Raw genomic sequence first — 26,282 nt, 5'->3', positions numbered from 1 at the left:
CCCCAGTCATTTATCGACCCCTTAGAGCAGGGGTGTCAAACTCAAATTCACCGAGGGCCAAAATTAAAAACTTGGACTAAGTCGAGGGCCGAACTAAATATTTATTGAAAATTTTCAACAACATCTGCATGTTTTCTCTCAACATATGTAATGTTAAACTTTTTCTTATTAAAATAAATGTTTAATAATAGTTTTGGTTAAACTCTTTCCATAAGAAGGATTAACAAATAAGAAATAAAATATTCAATAAATAATATTTCTCTCTAGCCTTTAAGCCAAGGATCGCATGTTGCCAAGAAGCATGCCAGGGAGCGGAGGTCTGTAGGGAGCCCTCCCCAGCCCAGCCAGCAAACCCGAGCAGCATTCCCCCCCACCGCCCCTTCTCCCTCCTCCACCCCCGCCTCCGCCTGCCGCAACCACCGCCAACAACCCAAGGAGTCCCCGCTGGTCTCGCCATCTCACCGAGAATACCGTGAGAGCGGTAGAACTCGTCCGCGACCTCCACCCCAGCGGAAAGTCCGATGCCCAGCAGCACCCGCCCACAGATGAAGCTCAAGGAGACGTGGAGGTGACCCACCACGTCCAGCCACATGGAGCTAGGCGGCGGGTCCGTTGGAGCTAGGCGGCGGGTCCGTTGGAGCTAGGCGGCGGGTCCGTTGGAGCTAGGCGGCGGGTCCGTTGGAGCTAGGCGGCGGGTCCGTTGGAGCTAGGCGGCGGGTCCGTTGGAGCTAGGCGGCGGGTCCGTTGGAGCTAGGCGGCGGGTCCGTTGTATTGGCGCCGCTGTCAATATCTAATTAACTTTCCCGTTAACTATATCGGTGACTGCTGTGCCTGCTGTGGAAGTGCTAAAAACTACTATGGTGGTGCTTGCTGCTGTGCATGTGCTATACTTGCGCGGCGGCCAGCGGGCCCACTCTAATATATATTTAATATGAGAGTTTGACATGTGTGCCTTAGAGAGTCCAATCCACACCTCAAACCCATCCTCCACCCCCCCCCAGGGGGTTGATATGGATTGCTTCGGAGACCCTTGAGATAGACAGAGACAGATTGGATGCAGTTAAAATGATACTTCTTGTCTCATGAATCTGATTTTTTTTTGAAGTGCAAAGAGGATGGATGAGGGTAAGGCAGTGAACAGCATCTATGTGCACTTCAGAAAGGCCTTTAACAAGTTCCCACTTGGCAGGTTAGTCTGGAACATTAAATCACACAGGATCCAATGGAAGCTGGCCCATTAGATTCAAAATTGGCTGAATGGATGGATTCAGAGAGTAATCAATGATGGGATGACTTTCTGATTGGAGGCCAGAGCTGGTGTGCCACAGAGGTTGATTCTGGGTCCATGTTGTTTCTTATCTAGATGATTGCTTTGGATGGCAATGCCCTCAACGTGACGAGTAAATTTGAGAATGACACCAAAATTGTTTGTGGAGTGGACATTGAGGAAGAATATCTCAGTTTACAGCAGGATCTAGATCAGTTGGGAAGGTGAGCCAAGGATCTCTGAAGGCCATAGCCAATACAAATCTGTTCTTACTTGTTCTCTGTTACTTCACTTCCCTCTGTGTTTTTCTCATCTTCAATGATTCTATAACTTCTAGGATTCTAATCTGCAGCCTTGTAACATGGGCATTTATCTTATGACATCTTTATGAGCGGATAAGCTCTTGCATGCACCCATGCACTTTTTCAGAGAGAATACTTGTTAGAGAATCGAACAACTCTATTGAAATTAGAGGCAATGTTAAGGTTGTAGTTATCTTTTGCAAGAGACCATATTTGTCCATAGAGGTCCTTGATGTTGTGGACAAAATAAAGAGATCTCCCCGTCTGTGTTATCATTATAAGATTAATTTGTTCAACTTCAGTGAAGGGCAAATTATTGTGATCAATTCTAACAGACAGGTGCAATTCTGAGGTGAAGGCAAGAGCATGAAAGTAGAGTTTGACTAACTGTTGAATTTGTTGAGGTGGTAGAAAGTTGATTTTGACTAACAGCTGAATTTTTTGAGGGGCTAACTCAGTCGATCAACAAATGTGACTAGATGCAGTTTACACAGGTTGACATAACAAAGTTCCAAATTGCAGTAAAAGTAAAAGCCAAGGGCAAGTGTCTAATTGAACAACTCTCCTGTGTGGCATATTGTATCAAAACTGGGTGAGTGGCAACGCAACAGGTAAGGGCTCAGAGCCCTGGAGATACATAACCATGATGAAGGATATGGAACCTTCTGAAAGGTTACAGGAGAGATTTACCAGGATGTTGCCTTGTTTAGAGAGTTTGAGATATGGGGAGAAATTGGATAAATCTGGGATATTTTCTCTGAAGTGAACAAAGCTGAGGGATGACAGAAGTCATGAAAGGCATTGAGAGGGTGAGCTTTCTTTCCCCAGATTAAAAGCGTCCCACACCAGTGTGATTAACATGAGGGGAGTAAGTTTGAGGGGGATATGCCGGTTATTTTTTCCATACACAGAGAGTGACAGGTGCTCGGAACAGGCTGCCAGAACTAGTGGTGGGGGCAGATACAATAGAAATGTTTAAGAAACTCAGAGGAAGAGAAATAAACATGAAGGGGATGGAGGGATATCTATCGAGTGCAAGCAGCAGAGTTCTGGTATTGATTCGGACATCATTTTCAGTACAGTACCAGCACATGGGCCAATGTGCCGGTTGCTGTACTGTTCTGTTTTATGTTCTGAAGTTAAATTTAATCCATAGAAATATGAAGTAGTATGGGGTGGTGCAAGAAGACTAAAGAATATTGATAAGAGTTTATATATCCCAAATTATTTCTTGCTGCAGGTAAACGGATACTTGTAAAGAAAAGCTTTAATGCAGTAAAATCTCCATTATCCAAAATTCAAGCAAACGGCAAAAAAAACCACAGAAAATAAATAAGTAAAAAATAAGATAGCCTCCCCCTCCCCCCCCTCCCCCAGTAGTTAATTCGCCGATCATGCAGCAAGCAGTCTTAAGCAACCGGCAAATTTATTTATCTGGCATCTACCAATCCCCATAGGTGGCGGATATTGGTCTTTTACTGCAGTACAATAATTAAATTAAAAGAGAAAATAACATTAGATAGGTCAAAAAAAATTCACAGTAATCCGAGTACAAATAATGTGACTTCCAATAGGGAGGTACAAGAGCCTGACAGCTGTTGGAAAGAACTGCTCTTGAATCTGGAGGTGCTGGTTGTGAAAAGAAGTCTTTTATGATATTGGCTGCTTTCTTGAGGCTTCCTCTCACATGGATGTCTGTAATGGATGGGAAGTCAAAGCCTGTGATGGACCTTTTGCATTTCTGGGCACTTGTATTGCAAAAGAAGGTTGTGATGCAACTGGCCAGTATACTTTCCACAGTGCACCTGCAGAAGGTTAATAGAGTATCCAATGACATTGCCAAATCTCTTCAAACTTCTTGATAAAGTCGAGGCATTGGTGTGCCTTCTTCACGGTTGTCTTGATGTGCTGGTGCCAGGAAGGGTCTTCTTAGATTTGGATTCCCAGGAACTTGAAGATTCTGACCCTTTTCACCTCTATCCCATCAATGCCGACAGGTGCGAGGTCCCTCCGCCTCCCCTTCCTAAAATTATCAGTCAGCTCCTTGGACTCACTGACGTTGAGAGCAAGATTGTTGCTCTGGTACCAATCAGCCAGGCCTCGATCTCCATCCTGTATTCTGACTCACCATTTCCTGTAATTTTAGCTGTTCCAAGATCAAACCAGCAACCACAAAGAAGGCATATCACACAGGGGTAAAGATGAACAATTACTTTATTAACAAAAAAAATCACCTTCAAACTTTAATTCAAAATCCCCCCTTTTATAACAATGCCCACTGGTTTCTATAACAGTATAAAACTAATAAATTCCCCAGCCTAAATATAACCTATGTAATTAAAGTCTAAGTTATATTTCCAACCAGCCCACAGAAAAACTTAGACACAAGATTCACAAAACTTCAATGTCAACCGAAGCAAAGATCATAAACAAAATTCAGTTTGTTTGGTAAACTGAAGCAGAAAGATCTTTGTGTGAGAGAGAGCACAAAATTCGAAGTTGTTTTGTGTTGCTTGCAGAGAGAGAGGAACCACGGCTTGGTCCGGATCCTTCTGGCTGCCTTTGGAATGTTCATCCCTTTTTGAAATACCAACATTCTAAACTGTCCTCCAGACAATGACTCGTGCTCTGGGCCGCCTTCCACTCCACAGCACCACCCAGTGGGGGTTTATCGTCCAAGTCCAGAAATTTTTAGATCATTTTCTGCACATGCTCAGTCCGTCTCCCACTCTCAGCAGTCCACCTTCATCTTTGCTCTCTAAGGCAAACTCACTTTTTAACATAAAACCACACAGCACATAGGCCAATACACAACACAGAACTCTGTAACATAGCATGTACCCAAAATATACAATAAATAGGGGAATACGAGAGGAAATGCATGTCCTGAGACCTTTGAAGGCAGCAGATGGTTAAAATGCCATACAAGGCAGAGCGTAAAAAAAAAATTGGAAGCTTGATAGAACTGAATACAGTGCTAATTGGACTAGAGTTTGGGTTCTACATACATTTTGCCCACCACTGTGCTACTTTGAGACACGAAGAGCTTTAGACTCTTGGTTTCATCACCAGTCACAGCTTTAGGAAGCATAATGGAGTTGTATGGGGGAAACCATTGGGATTTTTAAACAAACTTAGCCTCCTGTACAATTTGTGTGCTGTGTACCCTGCAGATCCTGGCTATTATTTTGGTGTGGGAATTGCCCCTTGTTCTTAAAGAAAAGGAAGGAGAGAAGAGGTGAGAGGAGTAAAACATGGAAGTTTGCAGATACCATGATTGAAGTAAAAACACAATGCTGGAGAAACTCAGCTGGTCACACAGTGCAATTTGTGTAGCAAAGGTAAAAATGCACAGCCAATGTTTTGGGCTTGAGCCCTTCTTCAAGGTGTGAACAAAATGTGGGCAAGTGCCTGAACAAAATGGTGGGGACGGGGGTGGGAGGGGTAGGGGAAGAAGCACAGGGAGCAGGGAAGAGGTGGATAAGGGAGGGAGGGCACACCAGCAAACAGGGGTGTGGGGGGTGGGGATGGCTCTGTGAGTGGAGAGGGAAGGGGGTGGAGAGCTGGAAGGAAGAAAGCAGAATGATGAGGAAGAGGGGGAAAACAGGTAGTGGGCTAGCAGAATCTAGAGAAGTCCATGTTAATGCCATCTGGTTGAAGAGTGTCCAAATGGAAAATCAGCTGTTACTCCTCCAATTTACAGGTGGTCTTGGTTTGACGGTTCATGAGGCCATGGACAGACACATCAGTGGAGGAATGGGCCTCAGAAAAAGTGGTGTTGCCAGGTTGCTGTGGATCATTCTGCATTTTAGCTGAAGGCTTTTTTTCCACCTCATTGGCGAGAGAGTCGGTTCATGTTTGCATTGGCTGAGATCTCGACAGCATTCTGACTTGACGGGAACTTGACTTGTCTGTTTAAGTCCCAGACATATACGGCCTCCAATAAAACAAAGACGAAGCATCTCCCCATTTTCCACAACAATGCTATTTAACAGCCTCCCACCATCCATGCATTGCGAATCACTGATGCCCAGTCGAGACGTGAGCTTCTGGGCTGTAAGTGTGCAATAAAATGTGGTATGGCGAAGAGTGGTTGCCAACCCTTCGCTTCAGAGAACCTTTCCGTCATCGTTAGGGCTCAAATTAGCCTTGTGAAAGGGAGGGCTTGTCCAGTTGGCTGGATGAGGGATCAATAAAGAAGCTTTACATTTGCAGGGAAAAGTATTCTAGTTTTTGGCCACTTCCCTCAAATGGCCAAATATTTATACTATTCACCACTAATTTTCTGTGGTTTCAATGTATGCTACAAAGTGGACAATTCACTTGTCCTCTTTGATAACACTGCCACCTCTGTAGTTTAAAAGGAAGGCAGCAAAGGCAGGGATAAAGCACTACTGGTCAGATTCCCAGCAAACCCTGGCAAAGGCCCCAGGCCCCTTACTTCCTGTGGATGCTGTGTGACCTGCTGAGGTCCTCCAGATCATTTGTGCTTTGCACTATTCCACACTATGGTTCCACTAGAGTCCCAGACAAAGAACCTTCATGGAAGGAAGTGAAGCAGTTTGGTCGGTGGCTTAACATTCTCTTCACAGACCTCTGTATTGACATGATGAGGATCTACAAAAAAAACATCTTTCAATTATCTATTTGAAATGTAGTAACCATAAACTTGTATATGAATGGTAGTTTCCAACATCATCCTGATTTTGTTGCAATACTTTTCATTTTATTCCCTGTTAGGTAATTGTCAAGTGTATTGTCATCTGATTGTCCAAGAGCAACCTGACGAAACTGCGTTCTCAAGTCCTCAGTTTAAAAATTGAAGATATCAGATAGTACAAGTTTTGTATATATAAACAAACAAATAAATAAATATTGTTTTGTATTAAGAGAGTCTTGGGTGGTTAGTTTGAGTCACTCTCGCTGCCTGTGGGAAGTTGCCTCTCCCCATTTGGACAAGGTATAGATTACAAACTTTATGGGTTGGACGATGGAAGATGTAGTACTCCAAAGGAGTGAAGGTGCTATGGGTCAATGTATTTCTGATTTGGTTAGTATATTTTATGGCTGATGATCCCCAATTAGAGCAGGGATATTCCTGTGACTAAGCCTGCAGTTGACTTTCAACTCGTGCTGCTATAGTGGACGAACTCTTCCAACGAGCTCAGTGCTGTGGCTGGAGGAAGGGAGGGGGCATCATTGATTGCCAGCCAGGAGATCTTATTAGGTATCCATCTGCTTGCCGCCATGCTCCATCAGTGTCTCTTAGCTTTGCCTGAACCCATGGGATGGAGGCTACCAAATATCCTTATCCTAAAATAGGATACATTTATAACATGCGTTACTGTTCTAAAAAGTCTGATTTTGTTTTCATGGTTACATGCCACCATATTTGGGAGGCTTGGAGGGATTAAATATAGAGACACAAGCAGGCAGGGAGTGATCACTGTATTGGGAGCAATCTCTTGGCCTTCAAATAGCTCTTGGGGCACTGAGAAAAAGGTGGTTAGGCAGATTTTGGAATGGTGCAGAAATAACAGGATTGTTGTCACGGGAGACTTCAACTTTCCAAATATAGACTGGCACCTCCTTACTGCAAGAGGGATAGATAGGACAGAATTTGTCAGGAGTGTCCAAGAAGGATTCCTGACACAGTGGGGGTAGAAGTAGATGGAACTTATTCTGCCTGGAGATCAGTGACTAGTGGAGTACGGCAGGGATATGTTATGGAATCACTGCTCTTTGTGGTTTATTTTTTAAATAAATGACTTGGATGAAGAAGTTGAGCAAAGGCCTATGGTTTGCTGGCCTTTACTCGGGAGATTAAGTTCAAGAGGGATGATGTAATCTGGCAGTCACTAGTTGGTTTCATACTTGCATCCCACTAACTTGTCCTGGGTTAGGAATGTGGGTTTTCTTTTCACACTTAACCATTCCTAACTGAGACACTGAATGCTTTTACACTTGTCAGGAGTCATCCCCGGGATTAGGACTGCTCTACCTTCTACCGGTGATATCATAAAGTGACGGTGAACCTGCCCTAAATCCTGATCAATGTATTATGATCTTGTATTTGAACAAAATTAATCATGCCTAATTATAACATAATTAAGCTTTATGTGCAGGACAGTATGAGCCCTTCAGCCCCTTTTGTTGTGCTGGTCTATAGAAACATTTATAAGGGACCTTGGGAAAGTGCTAGCAATAAATAGTGATAGTGGACAATTTTTAAACGACGTGGGAAAGTTGGTAGCGCTATAATGCACTGTATAGAAATACTGTGGGTAAAAAGTGATTGTTGACCTTGTGGTGATATGTATATACTGTTCTATGCTGCTCTGTACTTAAGTGGCTGTCCTGCCTACTGATGACTTGATCCCCTGTAATCCCTCCCCCATCACCTGGCCATAAAAGTCGAGCACATGGAGTTGGGCCGGCAGAAATCTAATGTGTATTAAAGCCTATTGTTCCTCACTCAGTCTTTGGAGTTATTGTTAGTATCAGACCAGCCCTCCCAGAATTCTGTCCAGCAGAGAAAGGGCTGCATGCATGGTGCACTCATGGAGGGGTTTCTCTGCTGCAAGGTGTTCTGGAAAGTCAGGTCGGCCATCACTTTTTTTTCCCCCACAGTCTTTATAAATTGTGCGCTATAGCGTTATCAACATCTCTCTCTCTCTCTCTCTCCCACTGCAACTTTCTCATGGCAAAGTTTATACCTTTTTAACCTTTTCTTCCTTTACGTTCCTGAACTCGCGCAAAAACAGGTCATTTCAATCCCACAATGCATTTGCTTATTCCACACTTGCCTGATTGCAATGCTGGCGTCTGCAGACACCAGGGATTGTACTAGGAGTCGAGACCGTCAATCCCTGGCTTGAGATGATATTATTTTCCGTTTATACTATACACTTTAAAGGCAGATTGGCCATTAATTCCTGGGACCACTTGCAAGTGTTAAAGGGTCTAATAAAACTCTGGTTAGATTACACTTGGAATATTGTGTTCACTTCTGGCTGTCTCAGTACAGGAAGGTTGTGAAAGCAATGGAGAAGGGTACAGAGGAGGTTTGCCTGGACTGAAGAACTTGTCTTATGAGGCAAGGTTGACAGAAGTAGGGCTTTTCTCTTTGGATCAAAGAAGGATGAGAAGTGACTTCATCGAGGCTTACAAGATTATAAATGGGTGGACAGCCAATCTATCCCTGGGATTGAGAGTAGTACACATCAGAGGACATCTGTACTGTGACAGAGTATATAGAGGTGTTTGGGAGATAAATTGGGGAGGTTTGTTAGAGCAGGTAACGCACAAACACTTTAAAACACAGAATTTATGCAGAGTGTTCACAGACTCATGTTTGCAAAAGGCAACAATGTAGCAACATGTTGGGCTGCTTTGTCTGAAAAACAGTTTGCTGTCTGGAAGAGCATGTGATCTTTGCAGACAGGGGCAGACAGCTTTACTTTCAGTGTGGGAAGGAATGAGAGAGAGGAGAGACACAGACTTTGGTTCCAGAGGGACAAGCTGGCAAGCTTTGGAAGACGGCCTGGTCAAAAGAGAGATCAGGCTGTCCGGTGTTTCCCTTGGAATAGGAGAAACAGAAAGGAACTCTGTAGTGATCTGAAAGAAAGAGGTTATCATCTGGAGAACCCTGAAGGGGCAAGTTTCATCAGCAGGACACTGGAGTGGCGGTCCTGGAATGAGAAAACTCTCTCTGAAAACCAACAAGAACCCTCCTGAGTGGTGACCATTTGCCTGTTAGCACCAAAGCCTAGTGAACTTTATTAATGCTAACTTCTGTGCACAGTACAAGATTTGCCTGCAACCAATGAGATTAGACTGTGAACCAAATAACTTTTCTAAACTTGTATACACATTACACACATGTGCGCTTAGAATTAGAGGGGAGTTAAGTAGGTAAAGGTGCTTTGAGGTGGCCAGAAGATCCAAATATAAAGCCGCCTAAAATACCCGAATGCAGCTGTCGGGAGGCCACCTGAAAGTGGAGAAACCGGCCCCGAGGAGCACTTACTTAACCCTCCTTAGTAGGTATATTCTCCAGCTCGGAGCGCTCCCCCGAGGCACCTGAAAGCAGCAAGGCAAAGCGACTAGCAACTTTCAGGTGCCTAGCAGTGGGCTGTTGACAGTCAGCTGGCGACCCACTGAGAGCTACCCTCCCCACTGCCTGACAGCCCTTCAGCGCGGGACTACGGGGATGGAGTGGCCAGTGCGGGACTTCGGGCCACTGATGTCCCACGCCAGCCACTCCAGCCCTGTAGTCCCATGCCGGCCACAATTTGGTGTTGGTTTTTAGAGATTGAGGAAGGCTTGTTAGTTGCAGTTAATCTTTCATAATGATTTTTGCATTCTGATGAGTTCTACACGAGCATCTCTCAACATTTGCGTCTTTAAACCTGATAAACCAAAACCCACAGAAATTCTGTCATAAATTATCATTGATCAAGAGCAAAGGATAAATCAATAGGGAGCAATGCGCTGAGATACTGTCCTCGTGAAAAAAAAAACCAACAACTGTTTTGTGGATGACAAAGTTTATTTCTTTTCTATTATTTTCATGTAGTCCTACTACAAGATGCTCCATAAACAAGCCGTGACTATGGCTACTGTCCACAGGAGCCAGCGTTCGCTCAGATGCGGCTCTTCTGCACTGGCACGTTCAGGTGACAGAAAGGCGTCTTCTCCACTGCCACCTGAAAGCCCCAGCTGCGTCTGCTGGCACATTATCTGCGTCTGAGCACCTGAAAGCGGCTATAGTCAATAGAGACAAGTTAAAGTTTGATTCTGTTTTCATGTTCAAAGATAATGAAAAGCAACTTTGGTTTAAGTAACCCTTTGTCGTGGTGCATATCTATTGCTGCTGGGTTTTGGGGTCCTCTGGACTCGTAACAGTACAAGGTGAGGGGAGGAAAGTTTAGGACGGGGCGTCAGGGGTAATTTTTTTTTACACTGAAAGTAGTGGGTGCCTGGTGGCAACATTTAGAAATAATGCATTGGGTGTATGTGTTCGTTGTGAACAATGCTATGTGATGTACAGGGTTTTTATGCATTAAGAACATTAACAGCTAATGTGGAAAATTGTATGCTGAGTTGGCAATTTAAATTTGAAATTTTGAATTCCGAGATGCAGCATAGTAACAGGCCCATCGATGAGCCCAAGCTGTCCAAATTCCCCAATTAACCGATAACACCCATTAGTTTTGAAGGGTGGGAAGAAACTGAAACACCTGGAGGGAACTCGTACAAACATGGGGAGAATGTAGGAACTCCTTCCAGACAGAGCTGGATCAGAACCCTTGATGCAAGTGGTGTAATTGCATGGCCCTAACCGTTTATGCTAACCAAGCCACCCTGATCGCTTTGCAAGGGTGAATTGGCAAAAATAGCAGCATGACATAGTGGTTATCTACCTTGTATTTATATTCTTTGAGAGAAAAATGGATCGGCTTGGAATTTTTGTTCTAATTCTATTTCTTCCCAACTGTTGATTGAGAGAACCTTTTCATTATTGCCATTCAAATAAAGGTATTGTTTTTGGAATTCTTAGGTAATTGGCAGGGAAGGACTTGTGGTAAAACCTGCAAAGAGAACAGGGACAATGAGTGGATGGGAGTGAGTCTTTCCCGACAGGAAGGAGGCAACGGTAGTATTCTGGTAAGACCATGCCTTTCACAGAATTCGAGATAATTCAGTTGCTATTTCTTTTATCATCTCTCTGGCCTTTGATATAGGTAGATTTTGAAGCTCTTCCTTCAAAATCATTGCTTGTCTGTTGATATAAACTTTTGTCAAGATGACCAGAAAATTAATGTTGAAAATAGTGTAAAAATGAATTAATCTGGCTTCATGATGTGGCTTGAGATTTCAATGCAAACTGTGGTTGACGGTTGAGATTTGACAACCTGGCTTTCCCAAGCAAGACTTATCAACTCTTTTGTGCCTTCATTTTATACTTTTACACTTGTTCTCTAAATTTAAAAAGGTGGTGGGTGGGGGGTTATATTTGACATTGTTATCAAGCTTTTTTTGATTCTTGCTTTGTTTGCAAAGAATACTCCTTGATCTACAAAATTTATACAGATTTAACTATCTCCCCTTGCTTTTGTTTTATAAAGGTGGAGAGGTCTTCCTATTACTTTAATGGGAAGGGTTAATTGTCTGAAAATGGAAGTGATGCCGAGACTGCATACCTCTTTCAATTGTTGCCGATTTCTTTGCCTAAAAACTATAAAGATCCTTGATGGTCATACAAGTCAATGTCTTTGGAATAACAAAGTGCTTTGGATCACTATGGAAAAATTGATGTGGGAATATAGGCTGGGAGTGTCATGATTACCAAGATTTAAAATATGTGTGTGTGTATATATATATATATAATTATATATATTTATATATATATTTAGCAACCCTGGTGAGGTTCCTCGCATCCTTTTTTGAAGAAGGGAATTCTCCCTCATGGATCCAAATGGGAGTGCATGCTATGAGGGAGAGAACAGCAAAGGATTTCATTTATAAATGGAATGTCAAATTAACAACAAAACCCGGATAACCCCATTCTAACATGTATATAACTAAAATCTGGCATGAGATTAAAGAGACTATTGGAAAAAATGTAGGGCTATCACTAAAAGCACCATTGTGCTGAAATGAACTATTGCCCAAGAATAGAATTTTAAATATTTACCATGAGGAAGGAATTAAGCATATTGAAGGTTGCAATGAAGAAGGGCTACTTATGTCCTTTGAACAATTAAAAAAGAACTATAATCTGCTGCTTTCTTCAGTTGAGGTCCTTCTTGCAAGAGACACGGGATCCCACAATGGCCCTGCCCTCGAGTAATGAAGTGGCAAGGATGCTTCAACTGGAAAAGGCACCTAAATTTATAACTAGGATGCACTCTGCTCTCCAAGGTGAAAGTGTTAAGCCAGGTCTATAGAGATCAAGAGCGAGGTGGGAGTCAGATCTAGGTGTTGCAATACCAGAGGAATGCTGGTCTGACTGGTGTTTGGATAGTATGATGTCAGCAATTAATTTGAGGTATAAATTGGCTCAATATAATTTTCTACATCAATTTTATCTCCCACCACAAAAAAACTACACAAATCAATATCTGAAATGTGGTTTAGATGTGACATTGAAATTGGAACCTTTATACATTCTACATCAGTGGTTTTCAACCTTTGTCTTTCCACTCCCATGCCACTTTAAGTAATCCCTATGCCATAGATACTCTGTGCTTAGTAAGGGATTGGTTCAGGTGGTATGGGAATGGAAAGACAGAGGTTGAAAGCTCCTGTTTTAATTGTACCTCATTGACATAAATCCAAAGGAAATAGGCCAATGACAATTTTTCTCAAGCAAAAGATTTCAGTAACAATTGGGTCTAGAGCAGTGGTTCTCAATCTTCCTTTCCCACTCACACCCCACCTTAAGCAATCCCTTACTAATCACAGAGTACTGATGGCATAAGCATTACTTAAAGTGGTATGTAAGTGGGAAGAAAGAGGTTGAGAACCAGTATTCTACATGGTCATGTGAGAAGGTAAGACCATTCTGGCATGATATTGCTGAAACACTAAAAAAAGAATAACAGGAGTGGGCTTCACATATGCCCCAGAGCTCTATCTACTGGGCAACCTTATGAACATGAGCAGCAAATGACTAAATTTCAAATCTGTTTTGTTAAGATAGCCCTGGCTGTGGCCAAGAAGTGTTTAGCAATCACTTGGAAGTCTGACTCTCCCCTACTTATTGCTCGATGGGCCGGGGAGATGCATAGTTGTTTACCCATGGAGAAAATCACATAACTTCAAAAAATAAAAATGACATTTTCATTAAGATATGGCAACCATGTTTGGATAGGCATCCAATTGTAAACATGACCCTTCAAGTTATGTAATGATGTGATATCCCAGTAAAAATGAATTATGAAAGAAATGAGAGTGCTAATGGTATGAAAAGTTGTATTCTTATATTGATTGGTGGAGTGAGGGAAAAGGGGAATTTTTGTTTATAAATATTTAATATATGTTTGAAATGTATAAAAGATTAAAGACTATAAATGTACTTATGGAAAAAAATGAAAGTATTAAAGAAAAGAATAGTCCTTGATAAGTTCATACTCCCTTCAGTCTACATTAGCACACATCAAAATAACACAATTCAAAACTTTAATCTTTAGCTTCCAGCCTCTTTCAGTTCTAACTTTCTACACTTAACTGGCTGAGGAAACGTTTGTTCCTTATTTATATAGCACACTTTCTCTCAACTTGCATTGACCAAAGTGCTGTACAAACCATGGCAATTGATCAAAAAATTGATTAAGACGTTATAATTAGACCATAATTGCAGTGAATAGTGCAACGCTGTCGGAGGTTAAGAAAGTTCAAAGGGCTTCAGATGTTAAATGCTAATGAAAGAAGGTACGTTTTTAATCTGGATTTAAAGCAGTTGAGGGAGGGGGCTAGTTTAATGGAAGGGAATGCTGTCCCACGAAGGTCGTAACCACGAAGGTCTGGTCTCCCCTTCTTATGTGCTTAGTGTGTAGAACAGCCAGACGTCCTGCAGTAGCTGACCCTTCTCTACCACTTAACATTCTTTCTTTTCAAAGCTGAGCTTCACAATCAGAGACTGATAATTATGGTTATTCCGAAAAAAGATAGGGATATAGAATATAGGAGCGGGGAGGTAATGTCAAGGCATTAGTGAGGCCAAGTTTGGAATACCATGTGCAGTTCTGGTTTCCAAATTATAGGAAGGATATCAATAAGGTAGAGAGGGTGGAGAGAAGATTTACTAAAATGTTGCCTGGATTGCAGTTTCTAGAATACAGAGAAAGTGGCTAAGAAATGTATAGCTCTTACTTGGAAAGATAGAAATATATTAACTTTAGATAGGTGGTATTTGGAGATGAAGTCCTGTTTGACCATGGAAAGGATATCTTTTTCACTTCAGGATAGGATGTCTTTTTATAGGTTGAAGTGGACTCCGTTTGCTAAATATATGCATTTAAGTTTGATTTTAAACAAGTCTGATATTTTAGTATTGATAACTTTTTTTGTTGTTAGTATCTTTATTTGTTATGTTTTATTTTTTTGTGTAAGTGGGCTTTTTTTAATGTAATATTGTTCATTTTATTAACTCTTCACTCTTTCACTCTTTATCTTGGCGGGGGTTAGACTAACTTTAAGCTAGGTCATTAATGCTGTGTACTAATTATTGGGGGGGGTTTAGTTTATTTAGTCTGCCGATGTAGTACTGTAATTTTTATTATCTTAGGTTTAATCTTTTTACTGCAACTTTCTATTTTATTCATGTTATAAAATCTTAAAGTTAAAAAAAATAGAATACAGAGAAAGATTGATAAGACTGGGTCTTTATTAATTGGAGTGTAGAAGGTTGAGGGGGGATTTGATAGAGGTATTTAAAATTATGAGGGGAATAGATAGAGTAGATGTGAATAGGCTCTTCCCCTTCAGCGTAGGAGAGATTGGAACGAGGGGTCATAAGTTAAGGGTTAAGGGGCAAAACTTTAGAAGTAACATAGGAGGAAGGTCCTTCCCTCAGAGAGGGGTGGCTGAGTGGAATGACCTTCCGGAAGAGGTGGTTGCAGCAGGGTCAATTTTGTCATTTAAGAGCAGGTTGGATGAATACATGGATGTGAGGGGATTGGAGGGTTATGGACAGGGAGCAAGTAGGTGGGACTAGCGGAGTTCACTTAAATCGGTGCGGACTAGAAGGGGTGATATGGCCTGTTTCCATACTGTAATTGTTATGTTATATGTAGGTCTGGACACCACATTGCAGGAAGAATGTAATGCCTTTGGAGGTGGTGTAAAAGAATTTCACCAGGACTTGTGTGAGCTGAATTAGAAAGCAAACTCTGCTTTCAACACCATCATCCCCTCAGTACTGATTAGCAGGCTTCAAAACCTGGCCCTCTGCCCTTCCCTCTGCAACTTGATGCTTGACTTCCTCATGGGAAGACGACAGTCAGTGTGAGTTGGTAACAACATCTCCTCCTCACTGACAGTCAACACAGGTGCACCTCAAGGAACTCTCTCTACACCCATGATTTGTGTGGCTCAGCACAATTCAAATGCCATCTACAAATTTGCTGATTACAGCACAGATGGCACTGAAGAAATTGATTAGCAGGTTGAGTGTTGTCACAATAACCTGCACTCAACGTTAGCAAAACTAAGGAACTGACTGTGGAAAGAGAAACCTGGAGAACACAAGCTAGTCCTCATCGAGGGTTCCGCATTGGAAAGGGTAAAGAACTTTAAATTCCTGGATGTCAACATCTCTGAAGATTTATTTTTGGGCCTTCATATTGATGTAATCACAAAGAAGCCTCTCCAGCTGGTATGTTTCATGAAGAGTTTGAGGAGATTTGGCACATCACCAAAGATTTGCAAATTTCTACATGGAGAGCTTTCTGACTAGTTACATCACTGTCTGGTACGGACGTGCCAATTCACAGGCTGTTGAGAGTTGTAATTTTGGCATTTGCCTTGCCTCATTTGTTTGCCAGGCACAGTAGTGGAAGCATTTGCATTTCAGAGGCGACTCTAGATGGACCTTGATATGAAGGGGTTGGAGGGTATTGATCAGATGCAAATAGTATATATTTTTTTAACTTGGACATCATGTTCAACACAGATACATGGGCCAAAGCTTGTAGGCTGTTCTGTTCTTGGTTCTAAATATAGAATGGGATTAGTATAAACAGATGCTGGGTTTGTGCCCATTTCTGTCTGATGACACAATGATTAGATGCAGGAAGTGACATCAGCTGAAGAAACTCCACACCACTATGGAATCCTGGGTATTCTAAATTAATTCTGATAGCTGTCCTTCTCCCCCACTTCAGTGCATGAGTACTTCTATTATATTGATTCTATTACAATCAGTTTTCAAACTTTCCACTCCACACCCCCATCCTACCCCACTGCTTCAGCCTTGCTGGAACATTTTTGAAATGCTTAGTTATTTTGATTCAGCAGCTGGGTTCATTGAGCTGCAGAGGCCCCTGGACGTCTTGTCACACCTGCCCGGCCAGGAACGTATTTTCAGTCCATGTTTTCTTGCAACAGCTGCCCGATCTCCATCTGTTTCCAGATGAACGAAAACAGACAGCTCATCGGTTACATGATCATCCTGGATCTGATCAAAATATAAATTCTGGAATTCAAGATAGCTCCGTGGTACTCATGTGGAGTTTGATAAACAGTCAAGGGCTCAGAGTAGCACAGTTAAGTTGATGGCGCAGAATCTGCAGACTTGGTGCTGCACACAAGGAACTTGCTTAAGTGAGAAATGCTTAGTCTTAGGGATGGGAAGGTTCCAGATCATTTGGGGCAGCACGGTTGACGTAGTGGTTAGCGCAACACCTTTACAGTGCCAGGGATCAGGACCAGGGTTTGAATCCCACACTGCATGTTCTCCCTGTGCCTGCGTGGGTTTTCCCCAAGGGCTCCAGTTTTCTTCAACTGTTTGAAATGTACCAGGGGTGTAGTTTAATTGGGTGTAAATTGGGCTGCACGGACTTGTGGGCTGAAATGGGTTGTTACCGTGCATTATGTCAAAATTTAAATTTTTTGTCATAAAATTGTCACATAATTCACAAGTTGCACGTTCAAGTTGCCCTTCACCTTGAAAATGTTGAGAGCTGATTTGAGAGATCCCTCTTAGATTTGAAGGGGTTTGTCTCACATGGTTAGCGTAGTGTTAGCACAACTCTATTGCAACGCCAGTGCCACGGATTCGAATCCAGCACTGACTGTAAGTAGTTTGGACCTTTTCCCTGTGACCTGCCTTGGTTTCTTCCGAGTGCTCTGGTTTCTTTCCACTCTCCAAAAACATAGGATTTTTGTAGGTTAATTGGGGTTTGGGCGGCATGGGCTGGAAGGGCCCACGTTAATAAAAATAAACCTGAAACAGTATTTTGAAGAGGTGATCACAATCGTATACTGGGTCCATGATGGTGTGTACGTGGGCTTCCAACTGGGATTTGATAAAAATCTCTCACACTAGACTGTTTCAGTAAGCTAAAGTTCACGGAGTTGATGGTATTAACTATCAACCTGGTTGTAAAAGTAGCTGAGCCACAGAAAACAAGGCAGACGAAAAGGACAGACGTGCACATGGTGAAATTCTGCGAGATATTAACTATTTAACTCTTCCTCACATGAGTCTTCGTGACTTCAATGATGGATTCAGATGTCCAAGGGTGACAAAAACAGCAGGATGTGAGAATGTAGGCAATGTCGATGGAAATAATAAATTGCAAAATCTATTAATTATAGTAATGATTAGGCCATGTGTTGCAATTGTATTTCAATGACGGCAAAGACCAGGACACTTCCCTTTTTTTGAAAATTTCACTGACAGTACATGCATATAATTCTTCATCATAAAACAATACACAATGTAATAGAAACAATACAAAATGATATATTTTCTTTTTATCCCCAAAAGAGAAAGAAAAAAGAAAAACACCCACTAATTTATTTATCATTCATTATTCATATATTCCTAATGTATTATTCTATCCTGTACATATTAATTGGGAGGAGTGGGTGTTATGGATGATGTGGATGGACATTTACTGATGAAATCCATACATGGTTTCCAAATCATATAAAAATTCTCAGGTTGATCCCTTAAATTATAAGTAATCTTTTCCAATGGTGTACAGTTTTGAATTTCCGTATACCATCTCTCCAACCTTATAAAATCATCTGACCTCCATGTCACTGCCATACATTTCCACGCCACCCCTATTGCGATACTCAAAAATTTTCATTGATATTTGTTCAACTTCAATTTAGTTTCAGTGTTATATAAATTACCAAGCGAAAATATTCTGGGATCTTTTGGTATCTGAATCTTCATAATTTGTCCCAATAATATATTCAAATTCTCCCAAAATTTTCCCACTTTTTCACAAGACCAAACTACATGTAATAAGGTTCCTGTTGCTTTGTTACATCTGAAACATTTGTCAGAACAATTTGAATTAAGTCCATGTAATTTATACATTGTGTTGTATAATTGGTGAAAAAAAACTTGAACCATTAGATATGTAATATTAAATGTATTGGCTGCGCTCTCTTGGCAGAACCAGGACACATTCCTTAAAAATAGATGGAACAGAAATGTCTAGATATAAAAAACTAGAATAGTTGAGGTTGAAAGACCCTCAGAGTTTCATGTATAGTGCACACAAAATGCACACACGCACACACACACACACACACACACACACACACACACACACACACACACACACACACACACACACACACACACAGAGTTTTGCTGCAGCAGTTGCAAAATTGCTATAAATTTCAATTCCACAAGTCAAAGATTTAATATAATAGATAAACAATTGATATGAAATGCAAGATTTAAAATTAATAATTAGTGATATCGACAGCTCTAGTTGGCCCAGATGTTGACAGTTTTCAAGTCTTATTTCTCTGTGTAATCATTTAACAGGGAGTTATTTTCCTGTTGAAAGAGGTGAGAATGAATTAAATCTCACTCAGCATTTAGAAAGAAAAACTGTCCATTGCTTTCTATGCTCTCTCCCCACTTTTCACGACAGGCCTGTCTTTACTCTCTCAGTACCTCCTTTTCAGCGGTGCTGAATGATCACAGCTAATGACTGATCAGGCTACTGATAGGAAGCCCCCCAACCCCCAGCCTGGGAATGAAAAGCAGATGATCAAAGAGCAATAGTGCAATTAGCTGGTACGCTCTGACTGAGCACTGAAATTACTTCCAGTGCTGAAGGCATTTCAGATTGGGAATTAAGAGACTGATTCCCAGTGTTACATCTTGTTTATTTCACCTCAACACCATATGACTGGAAAGTGACTGTAAGAAATAACAAACAAAATCATGTTGTGCGGACAAAGTAAATTCGGAGTATTATTTTGAAATCTATTCTGAGAGGTATGAAAATTAAAGATTAATGCAACCCGCCCCCCCTCCCCCCCGGCATGTTACGAATTGATGTTGAAGAGCTTCAGTGAAAGTCCAGGTTTGCTCTTGACAAAATACTGAACAAAACTGAGTTTATCTGAAATGATAGGCTGGGATATTCACATCAACTTGGTTCATTAATTCCTGCTCCCAAGAAAAGATGAAGCATGAACTATTCTCTTGTTCTTGTTGGAGATCTTGGGAAAGGCAGGGAAAAGCACCTCTTGCGCCTTTGTTCCAGCCTCCTGAGAGCAAGGAGCTCTCCAATATATTGTGGTGGGACTGAGGTTTAAGGACAGCAAATTCTCACTATTCCTCCCTTCCATGGATGTTGTAGGGTCAGCTATTCCTTGCCAGAAAGTCATGAAGATCTTTGAGCAATAAAAAAAAAAGGATAAACAGAAGGGTCTTTGATTCCTGGGAATTTAGAGGTTTATCTGGACCAAAATATGGTCAGCACTTGGGATTCACTGGCAGTGCAGAGGGCAAAATATCTCTTTGTCAATAATTGCGATCATTTTGTTATAGTTTTCACCATATTTCTGCTCAGATAAAGCTATCAACAAGTATTCAATGTTCACAAAGTCCCCAGTGCAAAATAATTTTTGTTCTCGAAAAGAATGATAGAATCTCACTCAAAGAAGGTCATTTGGCCTTGTGGACCTGTAAAACATGAAAGTGCAGATGCTGTGGTTGCGTGGCTGATTGCGTCCAGTGTTTCTTTGTGTTTACTTTTGTACCTGGGACAATTTTTAAGGAAAAGCCCATTCATTCGCCCATTCTTTGCCCGAGTTCCTGGAAGTTTTTACTTGTATTCAATTTCCTTTTCATTTAAGTCAGACCAAGTCACAGTTCACATTTAGAATCGGGTTTACCTTCATGAACGTGTGTCACAAAATTTGCTGTTTTGCAGCAGCAGTATTGTGCAGAACAAGGAGCAAAACTGCTATAAATTACATTTTTGTGAAGTAGTGTCTTTGGTTCATTGTCCATTTAGAAATCTGATAGCGGAGTAGAAGGAGCTGTTTTTTTATCATTGGGTGGGCATCTTCAGGCTCCTGTACCTCCTTCTTGATAGTAACGGAGGGAAAGAGCATGGCCTTGGTGGTGAGCATCCTTGATGATAGAAGGTGCTCTCTTGAGACACCGTCTCCGAAAGATGTTCTTAATATAGTGAAAACCAACACCCATGATGACACTGGCCAAGTTTACAACCCTCTGTAGACTTTTCCTCCTCTGTACATTGGCACCTTCATACCAGACAGTTATATGACCAGTCAGAATGCTCTCTAGGGAACACGTGTAGAAATTTGTAAGGATCTTTGGTGACATACCAAATCTCCTCAAACTCTTCCCGGCGAGCCTTCTTCATGATTGCGTTGACCTGATAGATCTTCAGAGATGCTGACACTCAGGAATTTGAAATTCCTATCCTCTCCACTGCTGAGTGTTGACTGGGTATACCAAGGTTTCGCACATGTTGTAGAGAGTCAGTGGCTGGAACTAAGGGGCTATTTGCCACATGAGTTGGAAGGAGACGTGAACAAATCCAGACATGCATGTCATGCCTTATTTGGCCCAAAATATGAATGAATTGTAGATTGAATTATTTTGATATATTAGCTGTCCTTGTACTGTTTGATGCAGCAACTTCTGATCAGCAACGTTGCAAACAATATCAGAATTTAAAATATTTTAAATTTAGACGTACACCATGGTAACAAGCCGTTTTGGCCCACAAGCCCTTGCTGCCCAATTACACACAATTAACCTATATTCAGTGAAACCTTGTTAGAACGCGATTCGTTAATCTGCGGAATCGCTTACGGCGTGGGTGTCTGTGGACCCCAAACTTTATAAATGAAGGTACTTGACCTGCTGATTTTCAACAGCTTTGTGTTTTTACTTCAACCACGATATCTGCAGTTTTACTACATGGAAGCTAGACTGGGTATGAATTGTTCCTGAACTGAGGAGGCGGTAAAGATGGTAACCACTTGGTGGGTCTCCAGCCACATGTATACATCTGTTCCGCGACTCGGCTGTAGAGCAGTATGAAATCTTGGACCCCAACTACTGCGTTCTAACAAGGTTTTACTGTATTTTGAATGGTGGGAGGAAACCAGAGCAGCCAGAAGAAGCCCATGCAGACACTGGGATAGTATAAGACTTTTTATCACTAAAAAATCAAAGGGAAATCACTGTGGCAGACTGAAGGAGGAGTTTTCCTGAAGGATGCCTGCAAATAGGAAGGATAAACTGTATTAAAATGAACATCTTTCCAAGGATATTATACTTATTTCAGGCATTGCCAATACAACTGACAGAGAAATTCTTCAAGGAGTTAAAGAAAATAATAAGGAAATTTTTATGGAGAGGGGGGAAACCGAGGATAGCACTAGATAAATTAACAGAATGGTATAAACAAGGAGGCTTACAACTGCCAAACTTTAAAAATTATTATAGAGCCGCACAATTAAGATACCTATCAGATTTTTATCAAACAAGGGAAAAACCAGATTGGACCAGATTAGAACTAGATAAAATAGGGCAGAAGATACCTGAACATAAACTATATAAATGGGATGAAAAATTGGTGCAACGTAGGAATTCACCAGTATTACATCATCTCCTCAATATTTGGAAGAAGATTCATGTAGAAAGAAATAAAACAAATTATCAATTACCAAAACTAATATTGACGCAAAACAAGTTACTCCCTTTTACAATAGATAACCTTTCCTTTAGAGAATGGGAAAAAAAAGGGATTGAGAGAATAGAAAATTGTTTTTCAGGAAATAGATTCTTATCCTTTGAACAAATGAAAGATAAGTACAATATAACTCAAGATACAGAGCTGGCATATTACCAATTGAGATCCTACTTGAAGGATAAATTAGGAAGCAGTTTGAGTTTGCCAGAGGGAAGTAACCTTGAATATGTGATTACAGATACAATGATAATCAAAAGATTTATAACAAATATGTATATTAAACTGCAAGAAAAGGAGAATGAGGAAACAAATGGTAAAACTAAACAAAAATAGGAACAAGATTTAAATATAAAGATAAAAAAGGAAACATGGGAGAAGTTATGCTCCGGAACGATGAGAAATACAATAAATACGAGGTTACGTATGATACAATATAACTGGATACACAGGCTATACATTACACCTCAAAAGTTAAATAAATGGGACCCAACAGTATCTGATAGATGTTTTCGATGTAAAAAAGAAATGAGAACAACAATTCATGCAATCTGGACATGTGAGAAAGTAGAAAAATTTTGGGAAGATCTAAATCAGATATTAAATAAAATAACAGAAAACAATATACCAAAGAATCCAGAGATCTTCCTCCTAAGTAACATAAAAAACAAAGAATTTGGAATTGATTTGGAGGATGCACAAAAAAGATTTGTTAAGAGAGCTCGAGCCATAGCAAAAAAATGTATTATGTCAACCTGGAAATTGGAAGATAATTTGAAAATACAACAATGGTATATAGAAATGAATAAATGTATTCCATTAGAAAAAATAATATATAGTTTAAGAAATAATATTGAAATATTCAAACAAATATGGGAGCCTTACATTAAATACAATAGCGAAAACCTACCGGGGACAATCATTACCTAAGTTAACGGAAGGAAAAGGAAATGAAAAGAATGGATTCAGTAGAATTTCTGGTGTATTTTTATTGAATGACAACATTGTCTGACTGGTTTAATGTATCCTAGATTTTATAGCTTAAATGGATGGGAGGGGGGAGGTAGGGAGGGTGGGATGGGAGGAGGGGGGGGGAGAAAATGGCACTGTATATGTGTGAAAAGGAAAAAGTGTGTACCATGGTTAATGTGATTTATGGTGTGAAAAAAAAATTAAAAAAAAAGGATGCCTGCCATAACTCCTCCTATTGTGGAAATCTTTAAGGAGTAGTTGACTAAGTAGAGATGAGTAAAAAAACCTCCTGAAGGGGGGGGGGATTTGTCATTTCTTCATCTGCGTTAATTTCTCCCAGTTTACCACATAATTCTCGATTGTAATTGGCCTCCACAACCATTGCAGTCAATGTGATATTTACTGAAGCAAAGGCCAACCAAAAAAAAAGCTTGTTTTATAGAACCTAGCACTTAAAATGAAAGTGAAACGTGGTGGGGGTGGGGGGGGGGGGGGTGGTGGGAATGCTGGAAACACTCACTGGATCTGGCAACTTCATGGGAAAAGAATAAATAACCTGTAGGAAGTTGTCCAAGTTGAAGCATGTGGTGGATGGAATTTGAGAATTAGGGGACAATTTACAATGCTATTTAAGCCCATTGTGTCTTTGCCTGTTAAGGAAGTAACACTTCAGCCAGTTTCAAAAAAGTGCTGATGTTGCCTGAGCTGTTGTAATGACAGTTTTGTCACTGGTGCGAACCTGGGGAGATTGGGGAGTGGTGACACAGTGCCACCCCCTCCCCCTTGTAGGGTACTACTGCCCATTACTACTGCCTAAGGCACCATACAGGCTTTAAACAGCCCGTTAAAGGAGTCGATGGTGTTTTATTTAAAATCCTGCGACCGCAGAGTATGACAGAATAAATAGATGAAGTGTATAGATGTTTTTGGGAGATAAATTGGGAAAGGTTTGTTAGAGTAGGTCACACACAAACACTTTAAAACAGATCGTATTTAAAATACTGGTGCACTGCCCTATGCTAGACATATTGGCTTCTCACAGCCTTTGAAAGAGCTTTGGAGAGTGCCCAAGTGACTTCACTAATGGATTTTTGCTTCCAAAAAGGCAACAGATGAAAGAGCTTGTTGGAGCCGTCTTCTGTCTGGAAGAGAACTTGTTCTAAGAGGGTCATGTAGTTTTGCAAGCAGAGAGCGTCAAACGGGCTTTTTCTCAGAGAGAGAGAGAGAGAGCGAGACAGAGATCACTTCAACAATGTTACAGCCGGCAACAGCAGCTGGGACTGGAACAGGACATGCTGGCAAGCTTGTGGAAAACCCCATTTGGAAGATGTGTTCTTATTTTAGCCTGGTAAAGGCCTTTGTGGTTCATGCAAGAGGAGGGGACTGGCTGTCTAATATTTCACTTGGAATAAGAGAAACAAGAAGGAACTCTGTGGTGACCTGAAAGAAATAGGTTATCATCTGGAGAACCCTGAAGGGGCAAGTTTATTCAGCAAGACACTAAAGTGGCTGATGGAAGTAAATGTACAACAAATCTCTCTCTGAAAACCGACAAGAACCTTCTTGAGCAGTAACCATCAACCTTTCAAGCACCAAAGCCTGGTGAACTTTTAAAGTGTTCAATTCTGTGCACAGTATAAGAATTGCCTGATACCTGTGAACTTGGAAGAATGAGAAGTGATGAGGAGTGGGCTGTTGGTGACCTGAGGTCAAGGACTCGTACCAGTCTATGGGCTGCTGGAGACTGGCTCACGAGAACCAAGTGTTGGAACTGGGTTTCGGGGGAGGGGGGTGCTGAGGGCAAGGAGATTGACATCTGGAATATGGTGCGAGAGGATGCAGTGGGATCAAATATAATTACCGTAGTTAAGAGACATTTATAACAGGTGCTTGAATAGGCAAAGCATCAAACAATGAGGACAATAAGATGGATAAATGGGATGAGTGCAGATGGACAACAGATCAGCTTTGGGTGGTTAGTCAAAGAGCCCATTTTTGTGCTATGCAAGTATAGGTATACAATCCTTAATCTGAACATCTAAAATCTGGAAAGCTCCAAAAACCACCATTTCTTTCCTGGTGCTGGTACAGCGGAGGGAGAGAGAGAGAGAGAAAGAGAGAGAGCAGTGTGATTAGGTTGGGGGGGGTGGTGGAGAGAGATGGCACTGCGACTCGGGTGGGGAGAGAGAGATGGCAGCGCGACGGGTGGGGGGAGAGACGGCAGTGCAACTCAGGCGGAGGGAAGAAAGAGATGGCAGCACGACTGGAAGGGGGTGGATACGGCAGCACAATTTGGGTGGGCTTAAATCTGGGGCAGCTGGCTTTTGTTTTGAAATACGGAAAAATCCGAAATTTGAAACACATTTTCCCCCAAGGGTTCCGGATAAAGGATTGTGCACCTGTATAACTCCACCACTCATTAATCTGGATTGCAAAGATAATGTTCTGATTTTTAACCTTAAAGCAGTATCTCTACTCATGTCTTCTTCCAAAGCATTTTTAACAGTATGTGATGGACAATTGAACGTCAGTGAAACTGTGGCGACTGCTGCGGCAGCACTACTGAGTAAAGAGACATCTACCCAGCGTGAGGGTGAAGCAAAGAATGACTTTATTGCTTTTGCATTCGCCGCGTCTCTGCGCTGGCCCGCCAACTTCTCGCGACATGCCCGCTGGCTTCCAGAAGTGACGTCAGTGTGTCGCGGTATCACTCTCTGGCTGGTGGGCCACTACGCGGAAGTGGAGGGCTCTTCAGTCCTCACGCAGTGCTAGGCCCGGGCTCCTTCTTGGCAGTGAAGGAGAGCCTGCGCCATCTTAGACCGGCTGTGTGTTGCGGTGATTTGAGCCTTTTACTCGCGCAGTCGCTCGGCCCGCTGCAATAAGGCCACCTGTCCTGCTGCATTCCTCTTTTTTCCCAGCTCAAGGAGCTAACCTTCTAATTCCATTGAAGGGCTATCTTGTCTCCGCTCTTCATTTGAACTCATTCTGCCTTCACATTGACCATGTGACATAAACATGCAA

General features: G+C 41.5%; 1 protein-coding gene across 4 annotated transcripts in view; it reads left to right on the top strand.

Annotated features, from left to right (window-relative positions):
* The window catches only part of itga9 (integrin, alpha 9), a 454,332-nt gene that overhangs the window by 28,080 nt on the left and 399,970 nt on the right, over positions 1 to 26,282 (top strand). For all 4 annotated transcript variants that reach the window (XM_069920313.1, XM_069920311.1, XM_069920310.1 and 1 more), the window contains exon 3: positions 11,132 to 11,238. In XM_069920313.1, coding sequence (XP_069776414.1) covers positions 11,132 to 11,238 — 107 coding nt within the window. The remainder of the gene's footprint in view (positions 1 to 11,131; positions 11,239 to 26,282) is intronic.

Source organism: Narcine bancroftii, chromosome 2, assembly GCF_036971445.1.
Source record: "Narcine bancroftii isolate sNarBan1 chromosome 2, sNarBan1.hap1, whole genome shotgun sequence".
Classification (NCBI taxonomy): Eukaryota; Metazoa; Chordata; class Chondrichthyes; order Torpediniformes; family Narcinidae; genus Narcine; species Narcine bancroftii.
The sequence above is the reverse complement of the archived record's forward strand: the minus strand, read 5'-3'. Positions and strand labels throughout refer to the sequence as shown.